The sequence below is a fragment of the Microtus pennsylvanicus genome, chromosome 9, assembly GCF_037038515.1.
Source record: "Microtus pennsylvanicus isolate mMicPen1 chromosome 9, mMicPen1.hap1, whole genome shotgun sequence".
Classification (NCBI taxonomy): domain Eukaryota; kingdom Metazoa; phylum Chordata; class Mammalia; order Rodentia; family Cricetidae; genus Microtus; species Microtus pennsylvanicus.
The window spans coordinates 7,299,023-7,326,597 of record NC_134587.1 but is presented as its reverse complement, the minus strand read 5'-3'; the positions used below and the strand labels follow the sequence as shown (position 1 = coordinate 7,326,597).

At 42.0% G+C, this 27,575-nt stretch overlaps 1 protein-coding gene across 1 annotated transcript in view; it reads right to left on the bottom strand.

Annotated features, from left to right (window-relative positions):
- Window positions 1-27,575, bottom strand: part of Pde11a (phosphodiesterase 11A) — a 262,795-nt gene that overhangs the window by 211,222 nt on the left and 23,998 nt on the right. The window contains exon 2 of the mRNA XM_075984824.1: window positions 10,085-10,243. Within this exon, the coding sequence (XP_075840939.1) occupies window positions 10,085-10,243 (159 nt within the window). The remainder of the gene's footprint in view (window positions 1-10,084; window positions 10,244-27,575) is intronic.

Genomic DNA, 27,575 nt, shown 5'->3' with positions numbered 1-27,575 from the left:
CTGTGTTGTAGACCGAAAGTTTGTCATCTGTTGTTTTCAGACAGGTGGCTCTTCAAAGATCCAAACTGTGAAAGCCAGCATGGCAGTGTGCCACAGCACCAGCACCAAAGCTTTGTGCCATGGCATTCTAGATCTGGAGGAGAAATATTGGCCAGAAAAAAGTACTAGACTCCCCCATGTGTTCTAGAAAGTTCTGGTGACATCATGCCAAGTGCTAAGTGAGGGGGGAACCTACGTGTAGGTTCACTCACTCATGCTTACGTGGAGGCCAGAAGTCTACAACAAATATCTTCCTCTTTACTCTCCACTTAATGTTTTGTGAAAGTGCTTCTCACAGAACCTGGAACTTGCCATTTTACTGGCCAATGAGGCCCCAGGATCTGCTTGTATCCCAATCCCTAGTCCTGGAACTCAACTCATATGTTATGCCAAGTCTTTACCTGAGGGCTGGGGATGCAAACTCAGGTCCTCGGGTTTGCAATGTGCAAGCCCTTTATACACTGATTCGTCTCCCCAGATTTGCTAATGAAGAATTGGTATAGATTTAGAATCAACTTCTGGAAAGAAGCAACAGACACTTGCGGATGGTCTGAGGACTGGGCTGTCTGCCCTCGAGGTTATGGAGAATAACTGCAGGTTTTATCTGGACTCCTCATTCTGTTTTAGAATTAGGAAGTGGAACAGAAAACCTAAAGCAAATGTCTGCTATACTCTACCAGGACCCCTGAAGAATAATGGCAAATCCAAGTCAGTATAAAACTGTTCGCAAACCTGATGTTGATGTAATAGGAGGTGGATAAAGAGAGCAAGAGGAAGAGGAAAGAGAGGAAGAGAGTCTTTGAAGACCAAATAACTCAAGTAACAAAGCCCTGACCGTGGAGTTAGCTCTTGCAGGATGCTGCACTATCGACGGCTGGGCGACATCCAGAACAAGAAGGAACTGAGTTCCTGCAGTTACTTTCTGTATCGTCTAGACAAAGTCCTTCCAAAACACCACATATGCCCTACAGATGAAGGAAGTCAAGGTCCAGCCAACCGACGGTGCTGCTCTTTCTCATGGGGCCTCATTTCAGACTCTCTCCAGCGGGAGAGCTTCATTACCACCTTCCAGTTTTATGTGCGCCCCCTTTCAAGAACTGTGTGTGATAGACCTTCAAAGCGTCTCTGGGCAGCTCTAACTTACATAACCTCATTTTCAAAGCTGTTCATTACTTCCGCCCTCTCTTAACATGTCCCCACTCCAGCGTGGGCCTCCCCTGGGGGACCTTGCTGCCTGCTTTGGTAGCATAGGGTCCTTGCATGTGACACTTCTCCTCCTTTCTTAATGGAGTGTGCCCAATTTGAGGAGAGGAAAAAAAAATGCTCCTTTGTTGATTGACAAGCAGATCAGACTCTGCCCATAAAGAAGCCTATAATCATATCTAGTCAGGATATTACCCAAGGCAGATCAGGGAGACATAAAAAGAAATAATTGAAAATGTTAAAAAAAAAGCAATGGCTTCATTTCTACCTCAAATACCAAAAAGAAGGAAAGGAGAAAACAATTCAAGTTTGTATTTTAAATGGATAGATTATTAGAAATAGAAATTACAACTATTACAACTATGTCAGTCATACATTTAGCTCGTATTCCATCTTAAATTCTCCAATAAGAACTATAATGTGGTCTCATTTAAATACTGCACTCCATAATTTAAATAAACATGGGGTGGGGGATCCCTGATTGGCTGCGGGACGATAAACACAGAACAGCTCACTCCACTGCTGGCTACAAGCGAGCACTATGCAAATTCTGATTTTTAAGTAGAGTTTTTCGGTTTTTGGGTTTTGGTTTTATTTTTTTAAACAAAGGAAAGTTAGAGAGAGGTTGGAAGGGGAAAAAACATACATTAGAAAATGTTTTGCCATTGGAAACAAGAAGTTAGAATAAAATGAGTTACCTACCTCAAGGTTATATATGCATGAAGTCACTATGTGTTAATGAGTCCCAACTCCAGTCTGATAGTGTGTGTGTGTGTGTGTGTGTGTGTGTGTGTGTGTGTGTGTGTGTGTGTAAGGAAGTCTTAGCATGGATGTGTGCAGGTGCAGGTATGTGTGTGGGGGTCAGGTCTCTGACTGAACCCAGAGTGCATCAGTTTGACCTGGCAGACTGACCTGTCTCCACACCCTTCTGTCTCCAGCACTGCCTTTAGGTGCGGTACGGGAATCCTAGTCCAGGCTCTCGTTATATGCAGCTCTAAGCTTTACAAATTAATGCAATTTCCTGAAGATAGTATAGATGAAACTTAAAGACAAAAAGTAAGTGTTTCCACATGAAGCACATGAGAATTGTTCCGCACCGTCAGCCATCTAGGTAAGATAAAACCACTCTGAAATGCTCCTGCCTACCCACCAGGGCATCTGCAATGAAGACTACCAGGGGTGTTAGTGAGCGCGAGGGAGGACCAGAATCAGCACGCAGTGCTGTGAACGTGGAAAATGTGCAGCTCCTTTGCAGGAACAACTCAGTAGTTTCTCAAATCACTAAACAGGATTTTTAGCACAAAAACCGGCAATTCCAATTCTAGAAATATATGGAAGAGAAATAAAATCACCTTCAGAAAAAAATGGTATGTTTATTATAGCGTAATTCATAATAATAAAAAAAGAAAGTAATCTAAATGTTCACTAACTGATGAAAGAGTAAATAAATGTACTTACTGTATCCATATGATGAAATATGATCAGCCATAGACAGAAATAAAGCACTAACATATACTACATCTCGGATGGCTCTTGAAACGTCGTGTAAGTAAAAGAACGTGTAAGTAAAAGAAAAGAGCTGCCGAGGATTCTATATTCTATGCTGCTGTTTGGAGGATCTGCCCAAAACTATGCAAATCCATAGAGAGAGAAGGACAATGATTGGATACAATACTCGGAAACCTGAGAGAAAGTAGGAAGTGATGCTGATGGGCAGAGGGTATGGGGGAGTGGAATGCCTTGAAAATGGGTGTTAATAGTTACAAACCTGTGTGACTATACTAACGGCTATTAAATTGTAGGTGGATGAGTTATGTGGTATGTGCATTATATCTCAATAAAGCTATTTTAAAATTAATTTCAAACCTCTTGACCCAGTAATCCTCACAGTTACTTTGAACCATATTGAACTGTAGGAGTTGGTTCATTTCTGGTCTATGACACAGCACTTTATTGAATAGCTATTCTAAGGCAAGGCCCAAGATTGATTATTTATTAAGAGGTTAATAGTAATTTTATAATAATATGATTTTTGAAAACAACCTCAATGCTAAGAAACAAAATGATTAAACCAACTTATATAATTACACAGTAGAAAAATAATGGAACCATTTGAATCAAACATTTAAGGAATTACTTAATATATGATTTTTAAAAAGTATTCTATATATTACATACTACAAATTCAGAACATTTTTACAGGTAGTAATAAATAAAGACAGGGAAATTCATCAAGAACAAAAACAATAAATTTTCTGAAAGAGGTTTATGGGTGATATAAATTTTGCTTTTTTATACTTTTCAAACTTTCTACAATAGAGTTATATTATTTTCATACTTAGAAAATGATCTTATCATAAAAGGAACACATTGAAAAACATGCAATTTGAAGACAGTGAAATGTATTTGATGTCCGCTACATTCTACTTACAGTAAAAAATAATTTGAGTTTTTCCAAATTTATGACAGGCCCGGCTGTTATTACATAGATAGTTTTCGTCTCCAGGGGGGAAAGAGGAGGAAATGGACGAAGAGGAGCACCAGCAGAAGTTCAGGAATCCCAGCATTCTAAGACCAAAAGAAGCCACCTCGTGTTTATCCAGACATTAGCACTCAGCTATTCATTCGATGACAGTTGTCTGCCTCCATTTGAGATCTCCAGGAAATAAGAATCCGCAGCACCTGCTCTGGTTCCTTAACAACAATTCTTCCTGCCAACAAAGCTCTTATTTATTTCTAACCTGCCATTGTAGAACATTCTTTCTTGTCTAAGTCATGCTCAAGTCTGGAACCATGTTTGTAAGATAGTTATCTGATGTTTTGTGCTCTTAGACATGGTTTAACTATTTCACGTCCTGATAGCCATTAAGAGCTGTGGGTTTAATAGTCCTGTAGTATTAGCTGGCCCAACTCTGCCAGATCTGTCATAACCTTGCCTATTTAGCTCTATAGTATGGACAGCCCAGCCATGTTAGGTTACAATCAACCAGACTGTCCATTCCCTCCACCTGACTGATCATAACAATTATTGTGGCTAGAACTTGCTACTCATAAGAAAACATTATGAGAATGCTTGGGATGGACACAGCCATCAAGCAAGCTTAGATGCTGGAGAGACTGTTTGCTCAGCCATCAAGCAAGCCTGGGAGGCTGGAGAGACTGCTCAGTGGTTAGGAACACTTAGTACTCTTAACATTGGGATTGGACTTTGGTTCCTAGCACCCACATTGGGAAGCTCACAACTACCCAAACTCCAGGTCCAGGAGCTCCAAAGCCATTTTCTAGCCTCTAAGGACACACACACACACACACACACACACACACACAACCCATACACAAAAATAAAAATAAAATAAAGCATAAAAAAGAAAGCAAGTTTGGTATATAAGGTTGCCTAGAGAGACACACTTTAAGTGAGCTCCTGGAATAAAGAGAAAAGGAAGCAGGTTGAGTTGAAGCCAGTAACAATTTACGACAGCTGTCTAGGTTTTACTTACTGTCATTATGTGTATATGATTGTGGGTGTGAAGCTGCAAAACAATACCACACCAGTTAAGAATTATGGATAATTAAAAGATTTATTTATTTAAGGGGGAAAACTTACAGATCACTGTCCCAATCAACAGTCCTCTCGTCGCAAACAGGAAACAGAGAATCTAGCAGCCAGAACAGGAGCCAGAAGCAAGAGAGCTAACGCACAGTTCCTGCTGCTTTTAAAGTATAAGAGACCACGCCCCAGTGGGCTGGTATATTAAAGGCTATTGGCTGAAGGAACAGATGTGCTCCCTCAGCAGGTGTGTGTTTACAGAGGTCAGAACTTGACAGATCTGGTTCTCCCCTTCCCTCTTTACATAGATTCCAGGGGCTACGGACACGGCCACATTAGCCATCGGAGGAAGGCAATATATTCTCCCCGAGGCTGTCAGTCAACCTAGATCCTAAGCCCACACCATGCAGACACATCCATTTTGTCAAATAGTAATATTGATTTTTAAAATTTTTTGACTATTTGATCATTTCTATTTCTTAACAAATTGTCAGTCAAAATTCAACCGCAATCATTTGGGGACACCTGGTGGGGGGGTAAAATGTATTAAGGACCATAACAAACAACAAACCAGAACGTTTCTGTCTAGATCCTCCTGAGGTCCAATGATGGGTTTCCCTTACGCTGTGAAGACAAGTGGAGAAACAGGGTACCCTGTAGTCCACGGGGAGGATATGCCAAGGTGTGGCCTTGGGGACCCAAGGCACCATAACAAAATGGCAGAGTATTGCGGTCTTCGTTGAGTGTCAGTCTGGCAGGCACACGCTTGCTTTCTTACCCAGAGGTGGACTCTGCCTAAGGCAGAGGCAGGAGGCCACACAGTATTTCTCCAGCAGGCAAAGAGAACCAAAGTTCATCCTGAGTTCTGACAGGAATGTGTTTGTAAACAACTTTCTTGCAAACCTTGGTTATTTTGAAACTCTTGGTCAGATGCCGTCCAGTGAAGGCATAGGCCATGATGAATCGGCCACTGATGCTCTGACCGTGACTATCTGGACCCTGGGCAATCACCATTAAAATGCTTGACTAAATCATGGTTTAAATGGAGATAAAATACTAACAAGTTATGGGATTTGATCCAAATTTTTCCCTGGACTAAGATCTTATTGATCAAATACAACTTGAAACCACAAGCCATCTGCCAGGACGTTTGGGCTCTTTTGCTGAACACTAATATTTAATCATAATTTTATAGCAACATGTTCAGAAAGCTTAGCTGGCATGCAGCAAAAACGTGAAAATAAAGGATGAGTATGCAGAGGGCATTTCTTGCAATCAGTTGATGCACCGCTCCTTTAATATTTCAGCATCTTAAAAGCAATGAAATATTAGCAGAAAACAATAAACTCTCCTGGTGGAAGTGTTACAGTGTGTCCCTGTAGATCAACAGTTCTCAACTTGTGGGTCACAACCCCTTTGGGGGGGGTCTAATGACCCTTCCATGGGGGTCATCTAAGACCATTGGAAAATACGGATATATGTTACAATTCATAGCAGTAGCAAAGTTACAGTTATGAAGAAGCAACAAAAATCATTTTTTAGTTGGGGGTCACCACAATATGAGGAACTGTGTTAAAGGTCACAGCATTAGGAAAGCTGAGCACCACTGCTGTAGATCAATGGTTTATTAAACTATTAGAAAAGGTCTTTTACATCGCATCTTTTGCAGAAACTCCTCAGAAGATGAAGAAGAAATCCATCTATCTTTGTTCTCAGTAAGTTGCCTTATGAAAGTGGCTAGTTGGCTGTAATGGTAGAATTGCAACTTGCAACCATGTCTAAAGATATCAAAATGAAAAGAAACCAACCATATGCTAGCCAACTTTTGTGTTAGTAGCCTGCATGAATTGTGTTTGTCTTTCTGAGACCACCAACCTGTCCTTCTTTTGGTATAACGAACTCAGCATTCCCCTCCTCAACACAATGAACCTGACATTTCTTGTACCTTAGACAATGCATAGTTGCTTAATATCATCCTCATGGAGTTTTGAAGTGCAAGGTCAAGGTTTTATGAACTCCTCCCCACTATCTGTCTGTGAATCTCATGCTTATATCTCATAGCAAACTCAAGCTTCTACAGAGACTCATTAGAGCCCTCCAGGCACCCCCTCAATGCCAGCTGGCAGGGTAGCACTACCAGTAACAAGTTCTGGAACGTGGCCAGTCTCCAGCAGCTGAGCTGTGTTGGCAGCATCCCAGGTCCAAAGGATGAACGTATCAGGCTAGCTGATGCTCTGATTTATGAGCTGAGAGGAGGTAACCATAAGCTAAGAAACCCCATATCAACAACCAAAGTAGAACTCCAGGCTATGACTGTTACACATCTGCCATTGGAAAGCGACTGTACCAGACACGCTCTGTTTTATTTGACGTGACAAGAGGTGACACCTTTGCTGCCGAAGTGTGCACAGCCTGAAAGGATAGATAAGAGCCTACACGCAGGGCCATTTCCTAGCTGCCATGCTGGTGACAAATGTCTTAATAGATCACCAAGGTTTGCTTCTATCTGACTCATAATGTTAGTCTGCAAAAATAATGTCTCCCTTTACTCCCTCTGAAGAACAAAGTGATAAGTGAATTGGACACGAAAACTCTAATCTTACCACCCAAATCAGATAGCTCATGCATAGCCCTGGAAAGCAAGAACATTTGCTTAGGACCCATGCACTGAACCAGAAAATTCCAGTCACCCTTCTACATGGCCTGTCTTTATGTGAACCTTCAGCGTGAATTGCCAAACTAGTAATTTGCCAGTGTGTAGCTGAAATGATGAATACATGCTTATGGGAGTTTGGAACTCACACAAAACTCTCTGCAAATTAAATTCTTGCTAATTATCCAAGAATTTTAAAGAGCATGAGATCATTAAAGCCACTGAAGAGAAAGCTTTAGTACGGGGCAGGATGACCATCTGTCAGGCGACGATCCCTACGCCAGAGGAGGAACCAATGACCTTTCCAAGTTCTCCCAACAATTATCGCATGAACCACATACAGCCACTGAGTCACAGGCATGGAACTCTCAAGAAACAAAATACATTCTTATTTGCTGTGACATTAAGTACATGAATATCTCTAAATGGATATATTTAATTTTTTGTGTACCTTGAAGTTTTTGCTGTTTTTCATACATTGAAGTGTTTTAAAATTGTGCCATATATAACTTGAAATCTTAAAAAATGGAATTTTAAGGTAAGGGGACAAAAAATATCATTATGCTAATTGCACAATAAATTTACTACTACGTGTCTGAATGATGGCAAGGCAGCTGTGGCGTGTCTCCTGATGAGGGTCACCCCGAACACTTACTGTCTACGATCTGTTTCACTCCTCACAGAAACCCTGTGAGGAAGGTTGTGAGGCTCAGAAGGACCTGACAAGGTGTCTAAGCTCCTTCAGCTAAGGAGAAAATGCTTGAGTCTGTCTTGGAGGCATTCTGACTCCAGAGCCTCCTAATCCTACTCACAAGCCTTTCCTTGTTCCCTGTTTTTCCCCCCTGTGGGCAACCCAGAAACTATTACTTTCCTTTGCAATTTCACACAGTTTTCTAAGCGCATACTGATTACTCTCGGTCCTTACTCTCTTTAATGTCCATCCTACCCATCTATTTTCCCCCTACAAACCTCTTTCTCTTGTTTCTATCTATTTGTTTTGCTTTCTGACTCACGGAGTTTAGCTTGGGTTATTTGTGTCGCCATGGATTGAGAGTTTATATCCCTGTGGATTTAGAGCTCTCTGTTGGAGCCTGCTGGGCTTACCAGTGGATAACACAACGGAAAGCAACGGCTTTTCCTCTCTAAGAATCCATCTCGTCAATAGTTCAGCAGTAAGGGGTACGCGTTATGAGCACTTCTCTCTCCGTGTTTACAGGGCCAGTCTTGTGCAGTAACTACAGCTGCTGTGGGTTCATTATTACAGTGGCCGGGTTCTGCCTAAAGCACAGCTCTCTCCCCTGTCTTCTGTTACCTTCTTCCTGCCCCTCTTCCACAAGCTTCCTTGAGCCTTAGAAGGGGTGATGTACAACTTGTTTAGGGCTGAGCCCTCACCATCACGTTTTCTTGGCGTTGGACAGCCACGGGTCTTTGAAGCCACCACCATTTGTTGAAAACTGGCTTCTAAACACTTTATCTCTTTCTCTTAGTTCTGTCCATTGAAACCTATTCTTGACTTAGAGACGAGATACCATCTCTTCCGAGAAAGCCCTTTGGTGAGCCTCTCTCATCTACAGCCAGCACGCTCTAGAACATCTTGCTGCCTCCCACCTCAGGTAGCACAAAACATGTGGGATTTACCCACCTACCTCCTGTGATCCCAACCCATGTGTTTCCCATGCAGAATTGACAGGAAGTCACCCGAGGTTCTGTGAGCTTCTGTATTCTTACAATGATCTGAGTTCTTTCAATCCCACTTAGAAAGGACCTCAGCGAAGGACTCAGTTCATCTAAACCCTTCCCCTTTTCCCAGGATCACATTTCACACTGACCTTCTGGGCCACTGCAGTTGCCTTCTGGGACTATTAACAGCTGGCACTGGCAAATAAGATAACCTCATCCCGAAGGTAAAATCATAACGTTTTCAATTAAATAGCAGTATAGCAGTCATCCAACATGACAAGTGAAGTTCGCTTTCACACCCACCAGTTTCTATTCAGTAGGAAGGTAAACGTCCCAGAGCCAGAGCCTCTGCTCCCTGAAGAGCCCTTCTCGGCAAGGCTTGCAGTAAATCATTAGAGGAACTTAAAGTTCTAGAGTGAAAAGTATGGACTTCTGCCAAAGCCACTTGTTCTTCAGAACCAAAACTGATGCTCCCTTTACTAGTGATTTACAATAACAATTAAATGACCCTCGTTTTATTGAGGTTTTTATGTAAGAAGTAAGAAAAGAGCTTCTCCGTCACAGTTATAGAAACGGTAAGAGAATATGCTGAGTTTTTGAAGCGCAGTGATCTTCCCACACTCTCTGCCCTCCCTTGGGTCACGTATGGTCATGGTGCTGTTGATAATTTAAAGGCTGACTTACAAGGCAAATAAAGACCAAGCAATAGCGAGAATACTACTGGAACTTGTAATGAGAAGCAGGCTTTTTAAAAAAAAAAGTGGAGCGATTATTTTCAATTATGCCACATTCTCTGAAATGCTAAAAAAGCCTCCCATTACATCTCGTACAGCTCAGGAAAAGCTCTCAGATCTGTGAATAAGCTAATCGAAGACTATTCATGTAATTCCCGTCCTTTCAGGGAGAGCGGCAATCTGTGAGCAGAATGGAAAGTCCAAGTCATGCAAGGCGTGAAGTCTTACTTTTTCGTCATCATCCGTAAATGGAGCACCCTCAGGAATCTTATTTATTGCTTGGGCCACACCGATGATCTCTCCATCGCTGCTCCGGATTGGCATGCACAGGAGCGATTTTGTCTTGTACCCAGTGAGCTTGTCGATCTCATCATTGAATCTTCGGTCCTAAAAAGAAGCCAGAGAAGGCATTCATTCCAAGGGCCAGGAGGTGAGGGGCGAAGGGGAAATGTGAGTCCATATGTCACTGGGAAAGGCCCTCCTCCTGCCCCCAGCTTTTATTCTCAATAAATGGATTTGATTTTGTATTTAGAGCACCAAAGGAAAATAGATGATAGATCATCATCATCATGGTGAGCAGCCAGACTAACGAAAGGAGAAGGGGCCAGTGTTCTAGGGAACTCCATTGCGTTCTACTCAACAAAATATGTTATTTCATAATGATACCTGGATGTAAAATATTATGCAAGAAAGTGATGTAGCAAATGCATAAAAAATATTGAAATATTTAAGAAAGAATTACTTTATTTTTAATTAGAATTATTATGGAAAAAAATCTATGCACCCATTCTAATATTTCAAAAACAGTTCCAAAAAGGAATGAGGGAGGAGAGAAACAGAATGCCAGCTAAAAGATGTAGGATAAATAAGTTATGTAATATCCTTTGCCAACTACCAGTAAAACTACTGTCGTGAGCAAGGGTCATCAACGACTGCTAAGACCCTTAGGTGAAGGATATTAAACAGGCATTCACATGGTCTTCAAAGGCCACCCTAATGTACTTACTAATGATAATGCTAATATATGCTCTGTAATGAAGAGATCTGGCAGATTCCATCTTAGGCGAGTAATTAAATTTAGCATGACTGAGTCGAGATATCATCATCGTTTTCTGACGTGATGCCTTGGGAAGGATGTGTAGCACCAAGGACATAGTCAAATGGATAGCAGGAATTGTATCAACCACTAGGACACGGGCATTGCGGCGCTGCTGGCCTGCGGTGGAGGCTCTGATTGAGCCCCCTTTGCTTCTGTCCTGTGTGCGATTCGACAGAGAGAAGGAGGAAACCCCAGGTCAGATCCACAAGAGAGATAGACCTTTTCGCCTAATATAGAAATTTAACCTTTGAGGCGAAACCCGGCAGCAGCTGTGTCTGAGAACTTTGAGTTAATGGGATCGTCTCCCAGCTTCTCCTGAGAGCCGCAGTGCAGCTAGACATAATGGACACGGGTTTCCCTTTTGTTTACCTTTCTCTTAAGGGGATTTGATTTTATTACTACAATATATGACCAAATGGCTCCTCTGTTTGTCCTGGTAATGAAGGGTAAAGGGAAAGACTGTTAATTCATAAGTAAAACTTTGCAGAGGCTTAGACAGTGTTTAATGTTTGGAGCGTGCGTCCCTACGTCCGGCTATCGCCATGATGGCTGACTGCGTATGCTAAAAAGGCTTTGAATGAGAGCAGCTCCTGCTCACGGCACTGACTTCTAGATCCCAAGAGGATCCCTATAAAGAGTGAATATAGAGAAGTTCTCTTTAGGGGGAAGAGTCCTGCATGAAGGTCTATCACATTATTACAAATTCTTGGGGCTGGAGAGAGGGCTCAGTCATTTAGAGTACTTGTTGCTTTTGCAGAGGACCTGGGTTCAGTTCCCAGCAAACCCCTCCCCACGCACACACACAAACTCAGACAAAACACTAACACATGCCGGGCGGTGGTGGCGCACGCCTTTAATCCCAGCACTTAGGAGGCAGAGGCAGGCGGCTCTCTGTGAGTTCAAGGCCAGCCTGGTCTAGAAAAGCTAGTTCCAGGACAGGAACCAAAAAGCTACAGAGAAACCCTGTCAAGAAAGTAAAAAAAAAAAAAAATAACACATGTAAAATAAATAACAAATCTAATTTTTTAGTATTATAAATTCTTTTTATGTACATTGTGCTTGCAGGTATATGAGGGCATTGGATCCCCTGGAAAAGGAGTTACAGACAGCTGTGAGCTGCCATGTGGGTGCAGGGAGTAGAACCCGTTTCCTCTGGAAGAGCAGCCAGAGCTCTTAACCACTGACTCATCTACCCAGCTCCCCAAGTATTATAAATTCTAAGCAGGTTTAATCTTCAATTTTTTTACTTCCCTAAATTGAAGGCATGGAAATCTTAAACATTATTATGTTTCCACTACATAACATATTTTAGAACATCGAAAATGAAATTGTATTGTATGAAGACATATTTAACTAAGTGCTGTGTAATAAAAATGTATTTAACTCACTTATGTAAAAGGGCTACAAAGCAAATACAGTATGATGTGAAGATCCCACAAAGATGGATGAACTGTTCTTTAGGTGTTTAAATTTACTTTTAAAAATTAAGACCGTTCTTAGAAATCAGGAACCTTTTGGATCTGATACAGAATCGGATACCAGGTAGCAGCTACCTGGTAGGAAGTCATGACATAAGGCCTAGAGATGCTCTGGCTTAGGAAAGGCCAAGGGAGTTACAGGAAAGTCAGCAGAGGGGTGAGGACGAGAGAAGGTGGAGCACAGTACTTGAGGGGTTGGCTGGGGAAGGAAGCACAATGGGGAAAAATCGAGCCTCGAGTTTTCATCTGAGAAGCGGGTAAGTAGAAACGTCATTTCCTGGGATGGAGAGGCTGAGACAGAGGTGCGGTCTATGTGTGAAGTGAACAAAAACAGCTATTTCCTAAGCAAAGTGGGGTGCACTTCTGGCCCCAGGCCCAGGGGTTCTCCGCTCTGACTACACACCAGGACATTTTCAAAGTGGCCGAAGGCTGCCTTCCAACTCATCCAGTCAACGCTAAACTTCTCATCTTAAAATCTCTTATGCAGTCTGCATGCAAGAATTATCAAAATAATAAATAATAATAAGGAACAAGACCGAAGAATGCATTGATGTGGAAATCCTAAAAATTGAAGGGGAAAAGAACAGCATGTATTCTGGTGATATACATCAGCAGAGTGGACTGTAGTGGGCTGACTCACAAGTTCTATCTGGAACAGGTCTGGATCTTCTGCCTTGACCTTTGCACCATTATGAAGGCCTGCATCTCCGAAGAAAAGTTTCTTTTCTACCAACCAGGAGGCCTAGGCCAAACTCATCTCCAAAGGAAGCCCCAGAGTGCTTTCTCTCAGATACTGGGAGCAAGGCAGGGATGATCTTCAACTTGAAGACTTTGTATTTTTCTCTCCTTGATGATAAACTACCTGACCAAGCAACTTACAGGAGGAGAGAGCCATGCTGAATCTGAGCCACAGAGTATCCATCTGTGTCTTAGGCTCAGGGGATTCTGGGCCGGGGTTGAGGTTGATCGTTTCTTTGGCTACAACATGTGCTACAGAAAAGGGCTTTGCCACCTCAAGGCTTGAGGAAGTGGAGGAAAAAGAGTGAACCATGAAACCTTCAAAGCCACATCCCTGATGGTCCACTTCCTCTACATAGCCGGTATTGTCTAAAGCAGCGGTGCTCAACCTATGGAGATGTCCCTAAAACGAGTGTGTGTGTGTGTCTGTGTCTGTGTGTGTGTGCATTGTTATGGTTAAAGAAACTTGGAAAAGAAAGTAAAGCCTGCCTCAGTAAGAACGAGAATGTTGCTCAATCACTTTTCATCCGAAGCTCTCTAGAAGTCAGTGAAGTTCCACAGACAGCCAAGTATGGAGGAGGCAGGATCAGCACGGAGCCCATGACCTTGATCTTATTTGCTCCTAAAAATGGAAACCTGAACAGAAGCCTAGCAAATGCCTCCAGGCCTCCGGAGCAGCATCAGAGGGCAATGGTACTCCATTTATATTCGTCTCCCCGAGGACCAGGGAACAAGAACTAATCTGCCCCAGGAGCAGCTAAGAACTTCAGGTAAGGCTCCTCTCACAAGGTTGTTAAAATCTGGAATGAGTTTCTCATAATTGGTGTAGCCTCTCCTTGCCTCAAGAATTTTCATGTCATAATATTTTTTCATATCAAATGTTTTGAGTATAACTGTTCTTCATAAGCAGAGAGTTTTCAAGGCGCTCTTTGGGCAGACCGACTCTGTCTATGTGATACCCAGCTAAGATTTTTAACATTTAAAAAGACAACGTCAAAAAGACAAAGTCCGTTTTTTTTTTTTCCCTTTTCAGCAAAATAATTGAACTGTGTTTCCCACCTAGAAAAGGGTAAGTCCATAGATTTGTGACTTAAGATCTTCCACGAGAAGATTGGGCTCCTATCCTCAAGAGACACTTGGGCTCTAGAAAAACAACCTCTGCCCTCTGAGCTTTCGAGTCCTTGAGAAAGAGCTGCCACTGATTAGTCCTTGTGTCTGCGCATGCCCATCAGCCCCCCTGAACATACTTCTGAGAGTACATAAAAAGTCTCACAGTTTGAAGATGACGTGTTCCCCTCCCCCCACAGGCTCATGTGTTAAATGATTGGTCTCCAGCTGGTTGTGCCTTTTGGAGAAATTTTTGGCCAGTGATTCTCAACCTTCCCAATGCTGCAATCCTTTAATACAGTTCCTCATGTATGCTGACCCCAACCATAAAATTATTTTTGTTACTACTTTATAACTAATTTTGCTACTGTTATAAATCATAATGCAAGTATCAGTGTTTTCTGATGGTCTTAAGCGACCCTGTAAAAGGGTCATTCGACCACCAAAAGAGGCCATGAACCATAGATGAAACCACTGCTTCAAACAGTACTGTGATTTAGAGGCAGTGTACCATCAGGGATGTGGCTTTGAAGGTTAAGACTCGATTCATGGTTCGCTCCTTTTCCTCCACTTCCTGAAGCCTTGGGGTGACAAAGCCCTTCTCTGTAGCACATGCTCTAAGTCATGGAGATGATCAACCTCAGCCCCGGCCCAAAATCCCCTGAGCCTAAGACACAGATGGACTCTCTGTGGCTCTGATCCAGCATGGCTCTCTCCTTGCTTAAGTTGCTTGGTCAGGTAGCTTATCATCAAGGAGAGAAAAATACAAAGACTTTAAGTCAAAGATCCATCCTGGAGCTTGGCTGGAGGTTGGCTTCAGATTCATTGCAAAAGTGAGTTGTGTACGATCTCATTTTGGACTGTAGGCAAGTGTTGGGTCCTCTAGCCTCAGTATTTTCCAGAAAGATTTTCATCATCCAAACAAGAATGCATCTTAACCACCATGTCTTCCGTAAGGATGATTTTTTTTTAAACCACACTCTCTACTCCACTTGTGCTACACATGGCCTTTCAAATCCAAGGTGCTCAAACTGTCAAGTCTGACATCCATGTAACGGAAGCTTTGTTTTCAGAACCAGCAGATGAGGAAACAGGCAATTAAGAAACACTGTATTAATTCTGTGGTGATTTCAACTGAATTTGATTCTAAATGATTGAGCCCCTTAGTTACAGCACATGCGTGTATATAGGGCGTGTCCACTCTGTGGGTACTTTCATGTGTGCATGGTGAGAGAACAGCCCTAGCAACCCGTGTGAACACTGCAATTACCTGGGACTCTTTGTGAAGCTGATGCCGCAGCGCCACCCAGAGCAGTTGAATCCCAGTTGGTGGTGGGTGGGGTAACTCCAGGTATCTGAGTTCTGGCTGTTTGTCAGTGTTAAAATCCACTGAAACAGAGTGTTACTTAAACCCATGGTCTCTAGCTCTGACAGAAACAGACTATCAATAATACTTCAGAGTTTTCAGGACAAATTCACTAGTTGTATATGAGTCAACTCTCCCTTGAAGGCTTCGTGGGAATACCTCACCAGGTGTGAACACCGTGCTAGTCCCACCTTCCCGCTACACTATTGTCAAACACTTTATGGCATTGTGGAATACACAGATTAACAGAGACACAAAGCATAAAATAAATAATACATTGAAACTACAGCCAATTGATCTCCAGACTCTCCAGAAACCAAAAGGAAATTGCTTCTATTGGTTCATCAATTAGTAAGAAGTCATTCGGTTTCAGTGCACAAAAGCATCTCTGTGCTGGTGGGTCGTATGTCAACCTGGCACAAGCTAGAGTCATCTGAGAGGAGGGAACCGCAGTTAAGAAAATGCCTCCAGAAGACTGAGCTAGAGTCAGACTATAAGGCATTTTCATCCATTGGTGATGGATGGAAAGGGCCCCGCCCATTGTGGGTGGTACCATCCCTCTGCTGGTAGTTCTGGGCTATGAAAGAAAGCAGGCTGAGCAAGCCAATAAACAGCACTCCTCCGGGGCCTCACCTGTCTCCACGTTCATGCCCTGTCTGAGTTCCTGTCCTGACTTCCCTCAGTAAGGCACAGTGATGTGGAAGTGTAAACCAAAATCTTTTCCCTCCCCAAGTTGCTTCTGGTCATGCTGTTTCATCACAGCAATAGTAACCCTAACAGGGACAATCTCGTTGCCATGGTAACTTATCGCTGGACACTCTTGTCCAGAAGACACTTGAGAGACAAAACTCTATAGTTTTTGGTCGGTTTTTAATGATCTGGAATGTCCTGTCTTTCTCTGTAGAAAGAACAACTAATTGTCGTGAATTGGTGAAAGGTTTCAGATTATACCCCATAAAAACAAAGACATCACACACGGTAACGTGATAGCTGGTACTTTGTGCCTCCTAATTAGGTTCCGGCTGGGCAAAGAACAAAATTAGCATTGTCGCTCTTGCTGTGTGTTTGCAAAGTGTCATCGCAGTAAGCAAAAGTCTTGTCATTGAATCCTTTCATAAATAATGTGTAGTGATCTGGATGTGAAAATATCATCAACAGCCCTTCATGGCTTTGGAAGCTTCAGTCTGACTGAGGAGCCCGGTTAATGTGAGGCCATCTGTGTGTGTGTGTGTGTTAAGGTCAGCCCCAGCCGAGAAACACAAAGTGAGCTTTCTTCTATTTAAGCCTTCCAAATTGAATTAGCGGTTAGCAGACTCCATAAAAACTTTTAATATGAGGCTTTGGAACAATCACAGTTGTCATGTGCCGTTGAGGGACGTCACTCCCTTCGGTTCTGCTGAAGTCAGCTGGTCGGCGCTGATGCTGGTTCTCTGTCCTGCTCTTAGCGGGCACTTCCTCTTGATCCTGTCCTGTTCTCATTTATTATTTATCTGTCTCGCCATAAATGCATCCTTAGGGCAGAAACTATGTGAAAGTGGAGGAACCACCGTTCAGATGAGCACAAAGCGCAGGTGAGGTCGGAAAGAAGAAAACGATAAATTCTTAAGTTGCTTTGCTGAGCATCTATACAGATCCGTGGCGAATGTGCTATCGTGTTAAATGCCAGCCTGTGCTCTTTCAGCTTTAGTGGAGAGGCCAGGACTTGAAGGGGAGCTGTAAAAAGAGTCAGCTAAGGAAAGAGATGCCACCTCTCTTCCCTTTACAGTGGGAACTTCAAGAATGTCAATGAAGCAGGGTGTGAGTTGGAGCTAGAAAGGCCAGGAAGCCTGTTGATATGACAAGGGTGTGATTGTCACAGAGTTGTGGGTCAGATGCTAGACAAACGGTCAGGAACCAAGAAACACAGGGGCACCAAGATCAGGACAGTGATGCTCAAAAGTCAGGGGTCGGCCAGCAGAGTTGGTGTTATCCACTCATTAAAATCCAAAAAGGGCCACTCCAGCACCATAGTTTGAAAATCATTTTTTACCATAGCCCATAAAACATCCTGAAAAGTGGCCCCCAAATGGAATTGATTTGTAAACTGCTCTGTCAGCATGCTTCCAATCTTTCCCACATTCATGCCAAATTACTGTAATTCTCGACATCATATGTTTAACCGCATTTCTAAGTTGTATTGTTACTATTAATGTTTAACCAAAAGCCATTTATTTAAAGTACACTTTTCAAGTCTCTGAAAGGTGTTTCACTACAACTTAAAACAAAATGTATTTTTAAAGGTTTCCGATCACGTTTCTTGTTGAATATGATAAAAACAGAGATCATTTAGTATTAAAATGGATTTCAAAGCAACAATAATTAAAATAGTAAAAATAATTTAAAATGGAAAAGCTAACAGACTAGAAAGATGTATGCGAGTGTGTGTGTGTGTGTGTGTGTGTGTGTGTGTGTAGACACGTGGGTGCCACAGCACATTTGAGGAAGTCACAGGAGAGCTTGCAGAAGTCCATTCTCTCCATCCACCTCTTTGATCCGGGGATCAAAGTTACGTCATCAGTTCTATAGCAAGCACCTGCACCTACTGAGTCATCTCTGGCCCAGATGGCATTATTTACTTTCAGTTTTAGTAAGCTACCTACATTTATACCTTGCTGGTGATAATATAAAATACATATGGAGAAGAACTGAGTAATTAGTAACAAAGACGGCAAAGTTTTATCCTCATCAATTCACTAGTTTCGTTACTAAAAATTTATAATAAGAAAAATTGAATAATACCTGAATATTCAAAGGAAAATTGATTATAGTATGGTGAATTTGTAACTACCACATAAAGCCATAGGTTATTATTTCATGTGTTGTAAGTGATTGTTTATTATAACATGAGGAAAGTTACACAAAGAAAAGTGACTTAGGAAGCAGTTGAGTTAACACAGCTTCCAGAGGGTGTGGGGATAACCATCCAGGACTGGGCTACAGCTTCAAAACTGCCATCCAAAGAGAGAGGACTTCATGTTACTGGATTGTAAGGTATACCAGATGGCTGCTGCCAAGATGGAGATGAGCCAGTCCTAACAAATAACATAACCATGAGAAATACACATCATTGCACGCTGTCGTTTAGAAACATATAAATGGGTCTAAGCTAGCCTGAAACTAAGTGGCTCTGTCCGTTTTTTTTTAAGTTGTTATCACCCTGGGAATAAAACTCTTCATTATAAAAATTAGGCCCAATTGAAATGCTGCATAGAAGACTAGAGGAACTTGATGCTATTGTCTGAACTGGAGCAGAAAACAAAGAGAAAGATAGCATAGTTGGGCAATGTCCTAATAGTCAAAGGAATCTTTCAACTCAGACTGACTCTGACTTTGGTGTTAAACATCGCAACCTCTTATATAACAATGCATCTTGATTTTCCAAAAGGACCAAAACTGGAAACTGAAAATTAGCAGTAGCTTATATTTGTTCTAAAAAAAAAAATACTATAATTTGGACTGGTTGACGTAAGTCTGGATGCAAATAGCACAAGCAAGTCCTGACAGCCTGGGTTAGAAACAACGAGGTACTGAGCACTGTGAAAAAGATGTAAGAAGCGGCTGTTATCACGTGACATCCTCCAGGAGGGTCATTGGGATCAGTATATGTCCTCACGTCCCTGAATCCGCTCCTTCTCAGTCTTGGGTCTCCTTGAAGGAAAAGTTGCAACACTCCAGGATCTCCAAGATAAACAGATAATTTAGAAGTCTAAAAGTCTCTTTCTTGAGACTACGAAGCCCAAATTCCAAAACTATCCAGTTGACAAGAAGAGTCCTACAAGAGTAGAAGAAACTGTCCCTAGTCTCCTCAAAAGAGGACCTGCTGTACTTCAAATAAGAAGGGATTGCTGTGACACTAAGTAGTTTCTCTTAAAGCAAGAAAAGTTTCTCAATAAATGTTATTGGAAATATTGTCAACTAGTTACAGATAAATGCTGAAGAAATTGTTCAAATAAGAAAAAAATATTATGCTTTTTTTGGTCTTGTTCATTCCATTGTCTTAGTTGGGTTTCTATTGCTGTGAAGAGACACCATGACCATGGCAACTCTTATGAAAAAAAAAACAATTAATTGGAGTTTGCTTACATTTCAGAGGTTAAGTCTGGACATGGTGGCATGCAGGCAGACATGGTGCTGGAGAAGCAGCTGAGTGTCCTCCAGCTTGCAAGCAATAGGAAGTGGTTTTAGCGTCACACCAAGGGCAGCTTGAGCAAAAGAGAACTCAAAACCCACCCCCACGGTGACACAGTTCCTCCAACAAGGCTACACCTACCTCACCAAAGGCACACTTTCCAGAGATTATGGGGGCCAATTACACTCGAACTACCACACTTCCTCAAGAGGCATCCTCCTGCAGCAGTGATAGGGCAAACTCTCACAGACTCATAGGGATACAATGGCGTACTAAGTCACATAATTGAAAAGTCACATAATTTTAAAGTTTGATCAAAAGCTAATCTTAAAGGAATACTATGTTCAAAGAAGGCATTGCATGACTTTCCCTTGGGAGAGGTAAACAAACATCTATTTATTGACGTCAGCTGCAGCACCTGCAATAGACCAAAGGGAGGCATCCTCCTAAGTCTAGCTCAGTGAGCCAATGAGTTCAGGTGGTGTTACTTACTGGAGCAGGGATGGGGAGTCACCTACAGAAGTGTGGGCTGCCCTAAAGGCAACTATGCCATCAAAGACAATGTCTCCACTGCCTCTCCAACCATTAGCTGATTATATAGCCTCAGAGGTGGGTGAGTCTCACGTACCTACTTCTCTGTTCACGCTGACTAGTGAGTGAGCCTCCTCCTGCGTGGCTTAGGTAGTACTTCATGTGCCTCAGAAGCCCTCCCTCCCTTCCACAGGGCAATGTTGTTAGTGAGTGTAATCTTGGAGATCTTGTGCAAGCAATCACAACTGCCCTGATGTTGAGACTGATCACAGCAGGATATGAGAATACGGTAGACTTGCAAACACAGTGCTCCATGCTCATGTTTTCTACCTGGGTGGGTGATATACGATAAGAAGTTCGAAGTAACACTAGTGTTATCACCCAAATATCAAAATAATATTCCAAGACTTTGATGAAAATGGGGTTATTAAAGGATTTAATATAGTTGATAAACCATAGACTCTGTCTGTGAACTAGAAGACAATAGCCACATAACTTTGCTGCAGGGATTTAAGGAGACAGAGTGCCACGTGGGGCAGCTTAAATGAACGAGCTCTGAAGCTGGGTATTTTAAGTGAAAATGAAATGAAGCTGTTTTAGTGTAATTTAGCGTCACTAGAGATAGCCAAGACTGTCCTACAGAGAATTCTATAAACAAGCTGTCTTTGGGAACACTGCTCTCCCGTGTAGGAGCTTACATAAGAACTCTTCTGAACATCATGATGACACATAAACCCCTTTAAATTACAGTCTTACACTGGGGCGGTGGTGGTGTACACCTTTAATCCCAGCACATGGGAGGCAAAAGCAGGTGAATCTCTGAGTTTGAAGTCAGTCTGGTCTACAGAGCAAATTCCAAGACAGCCAGGGCTACAGGGTAACAATGTCTAGAAAAAACAGTAATAATAATAATAAATACAATCTTGCATTTGAAGTTTTTGTTTATAGTGTCTTTGAAATATCAAATCTACTGACTGATGTGTGTGTGTGTGTGTGTGTGTGTGTGTGTGTGTGAGACAGGTGTACTTTTCTGTATGGACACACATGGAGGCTAAAAGTTGACTTTAGGATGTCTGTCCTCAATCACTTCTCTGCCTTGCATGTTCAAACTTTGTTTCTTACTCTGGTGGCTTGAATAAGAATGGCCTCATCGACTCATATATTCCAATGCTTAATCACCAAGCATTGGCCCAATTGAGAAGGATTAGGAGCTGTGGCCTATTTGGAATGAGTGTGGCCTTTTCGAGGAAGTGTGCTACTCAGGGTAGGCATTGAGACTTCAAAAGCTCACACTAGGCCCAGTGTCTCTCTCTCTCTCTCTCTCTCTCTCTCTCTCTCTCTCTCTATACATATATATATATATATATATATATATATATATATATATATATTTTAAAAAGGTCAAAAAAACAGGGGGAAAGCTGGACATGGTAGTATACACCTTTAACTCCAGCACTCAGGAGGCAGAGGCAGGTAGACCTCTGTGAGTTGAAGTCAGCCTGGTCTACAGAGTGAATCCCAGGCCACTCAGACTTAGTAGTGAGACTCTGTCTTCAAATTATTTTAAGGGAAAAAAGGATTAAAAACAAAATTAGAAAATGATCCCCTACTTTTCCAAAGCTGGCTTAAACATTAACCTACCATGTGTTTATGAAAAAGTCTTCATATGCTGGGAAAGTTGTATGTTCAAAAGATGTTTTGTGAAATAGTCTGCTAAGTCCAGGATTTTAAATGTTGCTATTTGCACCATGGGTAAATTATGCTAATGGGGTCAGCACCACTGAGGGAAATGGATGACTGCCGACTTCAATGATTTGGAAAATGCAAAGTAAAATTACAAAGGAATCTGTTGATGTTAGTCTCTTGATTGCCAGCCTCGCATGCACAAGACGCTGAATTCAATTCCCAGAATGCTGAAAGAGCAAAAACCAATGGATAAATAACACACAAAGGAATACCACTGTTCTAGAAACCATATTAGCAAAACTTTTTAAATATTTTAATCCTGAGAACTATAATCGCAATCAACTCCATGAGATATGCCCTCTGGCGCAGTAACGACACTAATCTCTCAGCTGTAGCCAGCCACTGAGTGGTTGAACTTAAGGCTGTTCAACAAGGTCAAACTTCTGCCTGGTACTGAAAGCGAGCTAAGAACCCATGGCTGAAGAGGCTGTAAACCCTAGAGGAGAACCTACTGATACCATTCTTCTAAGTGATACAGTGCCTAACTGTCTTCCTAATACTTATCCTAATATCTACAGTTATTGCAGTTCTCGCCCTGTGTCAAAGGCTCTTCCTTTTGTAATGGACAGGGGCTAATACAGAGTACTGGCCAAAGTGCAGAGACTGGCATGGGGTGCCCATCCATAATAACCCCTACACCCAAGGTTTGGAAAGCATCACAGAAGAGGGGCAGAAGGAATGGAGCAGGCAGAACTAGGAGAAGTGCTGAGTCAGGAAAGTCTCACCCATCCCTCAACAGCTAACCAGCTACAGTTGCTTACACAAGACATGCACGAGGTCATGCCAGCCAAGTACCAGCATGGACAAGGGATCTTGAATTGGAGAATTGTCCTGTGTTATTGGAGTGTGTCCAATACAAGGGAAGTGGGAGGATCGGAATAATACACTGCCATTTCAAAATCATTAACCTAATAATATCTTCAGAATCTCCTTTGATATATTTAATAATTAATTTCTAGGTTCTGAAGACAAATTTAGGTAGGCTTTAGCCAGGTAAGCCATAATACATTTGCAAAATGTTGATGCCAACATTCTTCAGCACACCAAAACATGTAGCAATAATTCAAAAATCTCCAAAGGTAGACTGTACAAAGTATAATATATATTTTGTAAAAAACAAACATTTTTCAGTAGTGAAAATCATTGCTACAGATTTTAACATGAATTAATGTGAAGAAACACGATTTTAGGCAGAAAACTAGATGGATCTATCAGGAGTGATTATATTTAGATGGAGCTGAAAAGCAGGCAAAGCGAGATTTTACATTAGATAGAAAAGCATGCATAGGATCAAAGCCATAGGAAAAAGGGTAAGAAAAATAACCCAATTAGATTCAGCACAGCATTACCAGACAGGGTGTGGGGAGGATAGCTCTATGGAGAGACGGCAGAATCCTGCAAGGCAGGTGCCGCTGCCTTGGGTTTTAAGCTGACATGATTGCAGTTGTATCCATTTTCTTATTCTTTATGCTGGACATAGGTATTTTATTTATTCTCCTGGTGGGTTATATTGTGCCTGTAAAAGGCTGCGAATAAAGCAACAGAGATCAAAGGATGCCCCAAAGCTCCTGTCGGCACCAATGTTTGTGCCCAGTTTGCTTTTCCATATGAAGTTAAGTATCATTCTTTCAAGGTCTGTGAAGAATTTTGCTGGGATTTTGATGGGCAGTGCATTGAATCTGTAGATTGATTTTGGTAAGATTACCATTTTTACTGGGTCTTCGATTCAGTTCCATTGGTCCTCTTGTCTGTTTTTATGCCAATACCAGGCTGTTTTCAGTACTGTATCTCTGTAATAGAGTTTAAAGTCAGGGATTGTGATGCCTCCAGAAGTGACTTTACTGTATAGGATTGTTTTGGCTCTCCTGGGTTTTCAGCTTTTTCTTATGAAGTTGAGTATTATTTTTTTTTCAAGGTCCGTGAAGAATTTTACTGGGATTTTGATGGACGGTGCATTGAATCTGTAGATTGCATTTGGTAAGATTGCCATTTTTACCATGTTAATTCTACTTACCCAAACAGCATGGGAAATCTTTCCATTTTATGGTGTCTTCTTCAATTTCTTTCTTCAAAGATTTGAAGTTCTTGTCATACAGGTGTTCCACTTGTTTGGTTACAGTTACTCTGAGATATTTTATGCTATTTGTGGCTATTGTGAAGGGTGATATTTCTCTGATTTCTTTCTCAGCCCATTTATCATCTGTGTACAGAAGGGCTACTGATTTTTTTTAGTTAATCTTGTATTCTGCTACATTACTGAAAGTGTTTATGAGTTGTAGACGTTCCTTAGTAGAATTTTTGGGGTCGCTTATGTAAACTGTGAGAGTTTGACTTCTTTTTCAATTTGTATCCCCTTGATTTCCTTTGGTAGTCTTATTGCTCTATCTGGGACCTTAAGAACTATATTGAACAGATATGGAGAAAGTGGACAACCTTGTCTTGTTCCTGATTTCAATGGGATCACTGTGAGTTTCTCCAGCCTACAATTCACAACCCTAGAGAACCTAGACAACAAAGAGGATCCTAAGAGGGGATCTAATCTACCTGGAAAGTAGAAAAAGACAATGTCTCTTGTGTAAATTGGGAGCATGGGGGCCACGGGAAAGGGTTGAAGGAGGGGAGAGTGGAAGGGAGGGGAGCAGAGAAAAGTGTATAGCTCACTAAAATCAATAAAAAAGAAATGCTTTGCTTTCAACAAAACATTAAAAAATTTCAGAAAAAAGAAAGCATTGCAATACTAATCTCTAACTAGATAAAACCTACTAATTATTTTCATACAAGTTCTTTCAAAAGCAATAGAAGCTAACGTTTAAGTCTACATTGGGAGTTTTCCAGTGTTTCCATAATACTTTGTATGAAAGATGTTGTTAGCCAGGAACTGGGTTTGTGGCAAACCTATGTGGCCCCATGAAGACCCTTGAGGACATCACACCCAGATCAGGAACTGAAGCTGGTTAGTGGATATAAGTTTTGTGACCACTATGAAGTCTGGAGGGTCAACTTTACTCTTGTAAAGATTCTCACGGCTGCGGGGGAGCCGCTGATAAAAAATGTAAAGGACCCATGGACTCTGAGACTTGCTCCCACTGGGGTGATGGATGGAGGCCAGATGAAGCTGAATTAAATCCTGGGCCTAAGAAATGAAGATTGCTTGGAGATGGGGCTGCAGACCCTGGGCAGGTCTTTAAATGGGGCTGCCAAGTACATCCACCGTGCCTGAGTGTTCACCTACTAGCATTGTATCAAAGTCACAAGTTCATGGTGAACACGGTGTCCTTCATTGATGGTGGTGGCTGCCCGGAAAGTGTGAGAAAGAAGAACGTCAAGGAAGGCCAGGATGAGGCAGGAGCCAGAGATGATGAGCAAGAGGATTAAGCCCAAATTACCCTAGGCTGAAATTGTTTAGCTCCCCAGTCAGCCAATAAAACAAGATTAAAGAAGAGTGCTGGTGTTGAAGTAGCTGCCATGAAGGACGGAGAGCATTGCCTTCTGTCTCTATTTTAGTACATGAGATTGAACATGAACTGTTTGTTACAGCTCTGATTGGGCTTTCATGGTTTGGAGTTTCATCTAACAACAATGCTGGCAGAGGCCCAGAGCACATATTTCTGACTCTATAGGAACCCCAGATAGGAAGAAGCCAAGCTTTCGACTCAAGCATCCGAGTTAGCACCTTGGCTTGACGATTGATGAGTTATTTCTATTAGATAAGTTGCCTAGTTTCTCTCAGCTTTTACTCATGAAATGGAGTAAATAATGCCCATTGCACATGGCTGTTGTGCATAGTGTGTGTGTGTGTGTGTTTGTGTGTGTGTGTGTGTGTGTGTGTGTAAATCACTGGCACAGATACCTGGCAACACATTTCCCTGGTAGGTTCAGGGGAATGAAAGCTGTGACCCTGTTGTCAGAGGAATCATTAAATCCCATAATGATTTCACTTCATTTGCAAGTTAAACTCATTACAAGCCTCATCTGGTCCCTGTTCTGAAGGCTAACTCACTATATATGGCGCTGGCAATTAGGAGGATGCTTATGTCTGCTGTTGCTCTGTTGGTTTTGAAGATGAAGTGAAGGCCACAGTCATGAACTGTGTGCTGTTGCCACAAGGCCTGAGGATGCCACATTCTCCTCAATGCCAAATGCTTCCGACTTTTCTTTCTAGTCTGGATCTTCAGATACGTGTGTGCATATGTAAATACCACATACACAAAAGGAGACAGAGGGAGAGAGAGAAGGGGGATGAGTGTCTGGATGCCCAGTTCCTGCCTGCCTGCCTATTGGCTCTACTTGTCTGACTTCACCTGTGCACTAACACCAGGGACAAAGAAATGATGTAGCCCAGGCTGGCTTCAAACTCATACTTATTTGGTCTCAACCTTTTCAGCATGTCCTAACAACTTGCCACCAACAGCAAAATGCCAGCTTGTATCCCTACCAACGAGTTGAACCCTGGTCTCCAGGGTCACAACCAGGGGTGCTAACAACTATATGAATGAGGACAACTCGTGTTTCAGGATATTTTGATCACACTGTGACACTCTAGACTATCAATAAAGTTTATCTTGAATCAGGGGATGGATCCAGCAGCTAGCTGACCAGAATTAACTATATAGAAGCCAGCGATTTGGAGAGAGAAGATGCACAGGAAGGAGGGGGTGGAGACTAGAGTCTAAGCTTCCTTTTGTTTCTGGGGTGAGGGAAGAGACATCTCTTGCATTATGTCTGACCAAAAAGCAAAGTCAACTAGTTGCTATTCAACATCTCTGAGCTAGCAGGTTTTCCCTTTAGCCTTTGACTCCTGAGTCTTATTGATAAAGAGAACAATAATTAATTTAAACCTCCATATCACTGCCATGGCAGAGCCAAGACTAGAAGACCTGTCAGGTCTTTTAGTGCCTGGGCACTGACTGCGGAGCCATGGGGCCGCGGACAGTAATTGAAGTATCAGTAGATTCATGTGCAGCCGCTAAGCTGGAAGACAAACATCAAAGTCATTTTTTTTCTGGTATATAATTAGATATGTTAGGAAAGATTGATTTCTGCAGGAGGAAAACGGTAATAGTTGTTCTCTAATAAAGAGAAATAATGTACTCCCTGAAACTTGACGACTAGGTACATGACAAGTTAAAAATATCTTTTTCTCCATATACAGTTTATCTCATAGAAATGATGACCAGAGAGAGAGAGAGAGAGAGAGAGAGAGAGAGAGAGAGAGTTTGAAATACAGATTTTACTTTATTTGCCTGACACAGGATATTTTTCAGATTCTATACGTGTATCTGGACTGATCATGTAGCTACGCCAGCATGAATTTCGGTTTCCTGATGATCCTGGAAGGAGATGGCTCAGCTCATTGTCACCTAAGATGCCCTAGAGTATCACAAACGTGCTTCATACACCTGAACTCTTCAGTTCTATATCCCAGCTCTGCTATTCTTTAATTGCAAAATTCTGGACTGCCTACCTTCCCCGAGTCTCAGTTTCTC